The sequence below is a fragment of the Pygoscelis adeliae genome, unplaced genomic scaffold, assembly GCF_000699105.1.
Source record: "Pygoscelis adeliae isolate BGI_AS28 unplaced genomic scaffold, ASM69910v1 Scaffold131, whole genome shotgun sequence".
Taxonomy (NCBI): domain Eukaryota; kingdom Metazoa; phylum Chordata; class Aves; order Sphenisciformes; family Spheniscidae; genus Pygoscelis; species Pygoscelis adeliae.
This window is the reverse complement of record NW_008824058.1, coordinates 626,523-635,008: the sequence shown is the minus strand read 5'-3', so window position 1 is coordinate 635,008 and position 8,486 is coordinate 626,523. Positions and strand designations below refer to the sequence as shown.

Below are 8,486 nucleotides of genomic sequence, written 5' to 3'. Positions count from 1 at the left end.
GCAATATGAAATTGCATGACTGGTTTGCAGTAAATATGATGCAGCAAATTGGTTTCTAAATATAGACAAAGGTTAAGTTTCTTCTTATAATAATCAAGGAATAATAGAAACATTCACGATAATGAAGATTTTATAATTAAAAGAATCAAATTCTCAAGAAACCTGGAATGAAAGTTGTGGACGTATTCATGTATCATAATGTAATCTAAAGTGACTGTTCTGCAAAGCTACTTTGGATTTATGCTGCCAATTAAAAAACAGAGTTCCTACTCAAGATGGTATATATCAGATTGGCCTGTAATGTTTGTAGGAGTCTTTCACGTAACAGGTGTCCTGTCTCCCAGTAGAAAGGCACATAGGAAATTATACTACAACAGCCTACACCCACCAAACCTCTATAAAACCTTCACCAAGACATGCGTAAAATGGTGTAGCACTGCACAAGAAAGGCACGTTGTTTTTTTGAATGCTTGCACGCACTGAGAACTAAGTAGTTCTATGACACAGCCTAAGGGAAATTTATTTAAAGTTTTCACTTTATAGGCCAGACAATACCCCTGAAGCTTCTCTACTCCTGATATGAGAGGTGCTCTACATTTTAAAAGCTGTAGACTCCATATCTCTTCTTGGAAGCTTCAATGGAGGAACTTTTGATAAAATCTCTTTTGCATAAAGTGTTTTGTGAAGTCCAGCTTCTTGAAGAGCTAGCTCAACACAAAGTCTAAGGTCAGAAATCATCTGTTAAAATAAACCACAGCAATGATAAATAGAAACAAAACAATACTTTCCTCATACACACAGTGCATCTTACAGGTTATCTGTGGATGTATACATTTAAAAAGACAGTCAGAAAATTTTGGTCACAAAATAAAGCCTTCAAAAGCAGAGAAACTCTACAGTGAACAAGCCTTATCTCACTGCACATATCTTGATATTATCCTTTTTAATATTAATGATCACAAACTATTTTAACAAAGAACTCTGGTTGTCATTCCTCAGCAAAACTCAAAGGGTAGATGAGAAACTGAGTGACTTTTAATTCAGCCTACCCACTGAAGAGTTGCTGACTTCTCTAATGTTCCCCATCAATTCAGCCCTGCTTTCAGCACAAGACTTTTAATCCCTTCCTGTTTGTTTCTATGGAATCTGAGTCCTTCAAACACGTTTATGATTTTTCTCACAGTGTTGCCTTGTGACTACATGGCAGTACCACTTCTATTTTACATAACAACAATTAATGCCCAGGGAAATTACTTCTAAAATTTGTCAAAAGGTTATTTGACAAAATTTGTAAGCCTCTTTCAAATCCTTCTTCCATGGGCTACAGTGGGGGAGCAGTGACAGTACAAGAGAGCGTGTCACATTGCCTTCAGTTCTAGCATCACCTGCCACAGTGTCCAGAGCTGCTGGGAAGACCAACACTGGGGAACATTATCCATAACCCCTGCAGCTCTGGGATGGAGCACGCTAATATGCTTGGCAGGAATCATGTATTGCAGTCTGAGCAGTGCCAAAACTTGTTTGGAGTAGAAATAGGAAGAATATTCTGAGAATTCAGGTATTAATCCCAAATCCACATGTTCAGAGCATTTTTAAGCTAAGGCTTTTCAGAACCTCATACATCAGTCAGACTTGAGTAAATTTTAATAGCCAAACAAAAACTACATCTCTTGTACCACATCTCTCCTTTACCAAGCTTTAAAATGTGTTAAAATGGGAAGTGCTAGACAAGCTTAGTTATAGACATCGTTAAATTTCAGCTTATTCAGGGCTAAAAGAAAGCTTTTATGCCATAGAATTATATCATAGCACTTTTCTTTCTGTAAACATAATTTTCAAATTCCAGAGTGGGAATAATTTCAAATCCATAGACTGAGCAGATGGGGAACAGTAAAGGAATCAAAAAAAGCCTCCCACGTTGCTTAATTCCATTTGAAATTGAGCTCGCACTGTTGTCAGCAATCTGACTGACCTGAAAACAGGAGTATAGTTACTTCAGTTTCCTGCTTCATTTACACGTCACTGGTTTCTCCTCCTTTAGTCCTTGCATATCACATCCCAACTGAAGAGCATCTTCGGTTATAGGCTTGCCAAGCTGGTGAAGAGGGCTTTAAACTAAAGTTGCCAGGGGAGAGGAACCTCAATCCATCCCACTCCTACCAGTTTGATGCCAGGGCCAGCAAGAGATGCCCAGAGCCTGGAGGAGGAACACAGGTCAGCAGGAGAGCGCCTGAAGAGCAGCACAAAGGAACTCCAGCCAGTAAGACAGCTTCATCGGGGGCCCAACTTAAATGCCTCTATGCAAACACACGTAGCATGGGGAATAAACAAGAGACAGTTTAATTGGCTGGACTTAATACAGCACTGTGCATGCCCAGAACTGCTGTAAAGTGGAGAATTGCCTGCTATGTGGGCAGGCTTAACACAGAATAACCTGCACATTGTGAATGCCAGTTGTCAGTCCTTGAAAACATAAACTTGAAAGCTGGACGGCATTTCCATGAAGAGAGAGCTTATGTTGCTACCTCGTCACACTCCTGGTAGGAAATAAGCTTACACTAAGCTTTAGGCTACCAGAAAACAGCACTTCCCAAATACGTGCATTACTGATCTTTGCGCGGTAACAGTGGCGTGTGGTCCTGGCTGTGAAGGAGGCCTCGGCTCAGCAAGGATGCTATAACAGAGAAGCAATACCAACCTCAGCTCTTTAGCAGAGATTGACATGAGCTCTGACGTTCAAAACCAGTAACCAAAAGGAACCAGCAGACTCATAATTTAGCAATACCCACAATTCCTGGAAGTCCAAAATTTCTTCTTTTTCTTCTGATGCAGACAAAGGTGTTCAGATCAGTAGTTCAGAATTTTTACAGAGTCATGGGCAACAACATTGAGTGATATGCCACAAATAACATAATTCTTTGGTTTTTTTCTTAAGTGCGTCTGTTTTAACTGTTTAATTTCCTGTGGCTAGATCAGTATCAAAGATTCTCTCAGACACTATATTGTGCAAGAGTCAACCTTTTTTCATTGCTTATTTTCTTTGTGTTAAAATATTCAGATATAGGCTAATACTACTTTCAAAAATACATAAAGATGCATGAGCAAAATAATCAAAGTCAGGACACCATCTGAATGGCTAAAACCAGAGAAAATATTTAAAACTGTGCATGATCATTTTTTTTCCCATCTCTTTAATAAAATGTCATCTTTGTATTTACAGGCTGTCAAAATATACAGACTGGATGACTTTATTAAAGATCTTTTTTTTTTCCCCACATACAACCAAGGGGCCTATTTTATGAAGCAATATTTCATTAGTGTGAAACACAGAATAAATATTGGTTAGAAAAATGTAATTAAGTGGGAACTCTACCATCCTGGTCAAAGGCCATTCTAGAAGCATTTTCTACTTTGGTAAGAGAATTGGGTCAGTTAGAAGAGATCAACAGATCATGACTCTCAACCAGCCTCTTGTAAAATCTGATGCAAAAGACAATGCAATTCAACCAGTAACTTAGAAAAGACGTAATAGAGTTAACATTAAAAATGCATGGACAACCTAAAATAACACTGTTAATACTGCAAAATATTTAATTGAATCAGATTATTAAAAATAAAGCATTATTGACTAGAAATGAGCCTGAGTTCAACAGTTTAAAAAATGACTGAAATAACAGACCAACGATCCCTTAGTTTTATTTATTCCTGTTATGCTCAGCTCTCCCAGAGAAGATGGCTTGGAGTATTTGACCTCTGTTGTATTTTTCTTTCTTCTTGACTTTGTACACCCAAATGCCGAAGTGAAAGCACTTACAAGGTCACAAACAGTCCAAGAGGGACTAAGGAAGAATTTCACTGGCATGCACACTGTACTGGGATGGTTAATCCTGAAGCCAAAGGACATGCTGAAGGTGAGGTCAAGGCTGCATCAAATACTGTATTTTTAACCATGGGTAGTCCTGGGGAGAAAGCTGCTGCATTAGTGCAACTGTTTAAATTACCCAAATTCAAAAGGGTTTGAAGAACACCTTTTCTCCCTCCCTTATTTTCCTTTGGCTGCACATTTAGGCTGCAGTTCCTGGAGTGTAAAGAATGTGAACTCCAGATTTTTCCTTTTAGTCTTTGGAGGAAAAAACAAGGAGATTAGATATAAAAATATAAATGAAGGTAAAAATTACTCCTTCAAAAGTCAGCCATAGAAAAAAACCCCAAACACTACATTTACTATGACAAACATTAGCAAGCATTTTCTGGGATGTCCTTTTTAAAATAATGTGCAAAAGTTTCACAGAGAGTCAAATATCTCAAGAAAAAAAGTTGTACAACGTCTGTAAGCTCTCAGAATTTAAAAAGAATTTAAATTACTCATAAATCTTGCCTAAGACTCAAGGCAGACTTAAGATTATTAAAAAAGAAACAATCAAAAAAAAGAATCAAAGAAAAAGAGAAATCACATCCAACCCAAAGGAAAAAATAGTATCTATCTATTTTCAGATATCAACAGCTTCTACAGTGCAATTTAACATCATAATGTACCTGTTGTCAGAGTTACAAAGCACATAGGATTTATAACATGACAGAATTACTGCTGAAGTCAGACCAAAAGTGCATTTTAACTTCTTCATTTATTTGCTTTTGATAGATTGTTCTTTTTGTCTTTCATGTAATATGACCGTATGTGTTTGTATCATTACTGTGTATGAAAATACTATATACAGGAAATAAAACCACCTGTTGTCAGAGTGCTTAATGGCATTTCTATTTTTCTTCTTCACATGCTTCTTGAAGGGCCAGTTACTTTTTTTCCAGCAACTGTTTTTCTAGTAATGCTTGTCTAACCTTTACCCTGCAAAACAGCATACATACAAATGGAAAAAACATTGGCCAAGTGTAATTTTAAATTTCTGTTATGATATTTCAGTTTGAAAACTAGTCTGATGTTTTCTATATCCACCTAATAATAATACGGTTGTTCATCAAAACACCTGAAAAATGCAAAAAATGCTTTTTCATTTGAATGTGTTATTTTTGTTGGAGTTTTTTGGTTTGGGGTTTTTGGGGAAGGGGGTTTGGGGAGTTGTTTGATTTTGGGTGGTTTTTTTTGTTTTGGTTTGGTTTTTTTAAACAACTTGGCTAACCTTTCAGATTTCACTTCTAGATCGCAGATTTTCTCTAGCATGCTTTATATAGCCCTGTTACTCTTCCCCCCCCCCCCTTTTTCCCCCCCCCCCCCATTTTCTTTGCCAAGAAGAAATGTTCTCTGACATCGGCGTATGGCAGAGGAACTCTTTCCTATAACCCTTTCCATTAAAACAAACACATCACTCCCATCATCAGTAACATCAATCTTGTTACTGAAAGCAGCAAGAAAACTTGAGAATTACATCCTTCTTCAAAAGGAAAAAAATGGAGGTTAGCACAAATAATCCTGAAACTTTACCTACAGCATTATTTTTGCTGGTCAACTTTTCGCAATAGGTTTTTATCGCCCCGATAGTAATAGCATGACCATATTTCCCAATTACCTTCAGTCCACTGCCAAATTCTGTTTCTTATGAAGCTGCAGGGTATTCTGTGGTATGTCATTTTTAGTCATTACATAGGAGTTGCCTTTGCCATGCTTTGCATTCGGAGAATTGCCCTTCGTTTGCCCTTCAAATTTTAACTTGCCTTTAGAGAAATGGAGAAGAAAGAGCTGCTTCAACTACAATAAAACATGTATTTTTATTTTCTTACTCTCAAAATTTTAGTAAGCTCAAAGGAGTATATAAAACTTGTGCTATAAACTGCAAAAATTGGAACTAAACATACAGTTATGTTGGTAGCTAGAAAAGACCACTGCATCAATAATCCAATAACAATTATCAGGACAAACAAATTTGTCCCAAGAGAGTGGTACAAAGCTGCCTGAGGATGCCCCAGAAAGGCTTTCAGTTTCTTACTGTAGCCATTGTAGTTTAGGCAGATGAATGCTTACAATAGTAGTCTTCAGAGGTAATTTTGTTCCAGGGAGAAAACCTAATCTTCTTTTTATATGAATAAAATTTAATAAAAAGCAGATTTTCATTTTTTCTGAAAAATTATAAAAAATTATATTATATTGAAAACCTTTCACTCTGCTTGAGCTGACTGCTATGATACATGTTCTAAAATACTCCAGTGTTATCAAATATGAAATTCAGTACCCTGGAAACTTCTGTAAACTACCAGGAAGAAAAACTGAGTACTCAACCAGGTCTAACTTCAAATACTTTGTCTCTACTGTAGAAGTTTTCATGTACATAGGAATGTAAAGCCTATGTGGAAACTTTTTATGGCATTTCCATACTCAGTTTGAATAGTTCGCAGTTTGCAATTGATTTCCAAAGTAACTAACAGGCAGACCAGGGCAGAGCAAGGACTTAGCATCTTGATGCAGCGTTTGTTGCTCCCGAGAAGGCGGCTCATGTTTTCATGACTATGTTATCCTAAGGAGATCATCATCTTGCTCATGCTGGAGAGACCAAGGCCAGTATTAACAAAGATTAAGTTTCATTGTCAGAGGGCAATGGCAGAGCTATGAAATTTACACACAGCGAAGGCAGAGAATTTTGTAAATACATATTCAACCATATATTGTGTTCCTAATTTGGAACATTCTTCCAATACTTTTTATACTTGGCTTTAAATGTTTACTTGAGCTTTGATTTCAGTGTCCACATCCAAATAAAGTCGTTAATTCTCTTTCACTCTATTATACTCAGTAATATTTTAGCCACTATTTCTTCAAAGTAAACTTAAGTTTATAGAAAAGCTTAAAATTAAAATGTCTTAATACTCAATTTTGACTTTAAGTACCACAGTAAGTAACAATTTTAATAAACCACCAGCTGAAAAATGAGCTTAGCTAATTATAGTAAAGCTACCTTTTTGAAGTATTGTGGGTACACACTTATGTAATTTTTGATAAGCATAATTTCATTAAAACTCTGCTTTCAGACACTGTCTCATAAATATTCAATAGGAAATAATGAACTACTATGTTTATTATGAAAGCTTTAGCAAAACTTTAAAAAATTGGGTTATAATATAGATGGGTTTTTTGCCCTATATCACAACTTATCCTGTTCACTGTTGTCAGTTGAATAAATCTCATCTAAACAGTAGACAGTATTGTCTTAGTGGCTAAAAAGGTCTGCTTGTGTTTCCACCTGTGATAGGCTGAATTGATGCACAATGTCACCAAGACACGAGGCAGCTGGGATAGAAAGTGTTTTACACACTAATTTGAATGTTTCAGAAGCAGCCACCAGTTCCCATGACAAAACTGATAGGCCAGGTCCTTTGCTAATTTACGCTGCAACTGCAAAGCTCTGTGGCTATGTTGAGGTGCACAGCCTAACCCAGCCCTCAGTTCTAAAGGCATTCTTAAACGTAACAGCACAAGCTTGAAGCAAAGCTGCTGTAAGCATCAACTCCACCAACAGTCCCCTTGTTTGCCCAGCTTTATGAATGACTTTAACACCCAATTATTTGTCCACAGTTTTTCTGGATTCTTTCTGTTCTGCGTCCCTTCAACTTGGAGCACCAACTGGAGAGAGTGGGAGGGTTTTGGGGGAGTTGGTGAGAGCTGTGCTCCAGGAAGGGGAAAACCTTGAGGTGGGGCAAGAGGGGAGAGAGGAAAGGCTATCTGCATGCATTCCCACCAAGGAACTGCTGCAAAGAGCACAAGGGAAGGGAGAGATGCGATACGTAAGCACCTTCACCCCCAGCATGTGATAAACAGAGCTGCATGGCAAACAGCTGCCATTGCTCTGTTTCTGACAGTTAGATAAAATTCTTGCAAAGAGCAATCCTTTCTTTCCGACTCTCCCACCTCTGCCCTTTGAATTCAGGGCCAGGACTGGCAGCAGTACAGGTGCTGGGTTAAAATGCCTGCAAATGTCACTGCCTCACTGGAGGACAGGACTATACCAATCTATTTCTCATAGGTAGTGACTGAAAATATTTGCACAATTTCATGCCAATTTAATTCTCATCCTGCAATATTAATGCAAAATCTATTGCTTTGTGAGGGGAATGTTCTTTTAGAATATTTTATGTATACTCAATCCACTCCATACCTAAGGGGCCCGATGGAGGACTTGACTGAACTTCACTGCATAGATTAAAAAAGGGAGAAGTGGACTGTTAGCAACAGACAAATATCTGCCCTTTTGGATGCTAATTCTTGAAGCACAGTTAAGACTTAAATGCAGGTTGTAGTTCTTGATACCACATTAAAAGAGAGCTTATAATTCAGTGTCCTAAAGTCATAGGCATGTAGACCTAGCTTAAGACATTTAGAATAGCTGAATGTGTGATCCTATGTATGTATAAAGGACCAACTGCAGTGGAAGTACATCCATGCTTACATCTCTACTTTCAATGGGCCACATGCAAATGTATCTTGCCAACACTAACTTCTTACCCTGATGTAGTCCTACCAGCTACCCCAGCTTAATGGG

The 8,486-nt window shown here is 37.6% G+C and overlaps 1 protein-coding gene across 1 annotated transcript in view; it reads right to left on the bottom strand.

Annotated features, from left to right (window-relative positions):
* Positions 1-591: 591 nt before the first annotated feature.
* CCDC148 (coiled-coil domain containing 148) overlaps positions 592-8,486 on the bottom strand; it is a 61,096-nt gene continuing 53,201 nt past the window's right edge. The window contains 2 exon segments of the mRNA XM_009334036.1: positions 592-738; positions 4,732-4,846. Coding sequence (XP_009332311.1) covers positions 592-738; positions 4,732-4,846 — 262 coding nt within the window.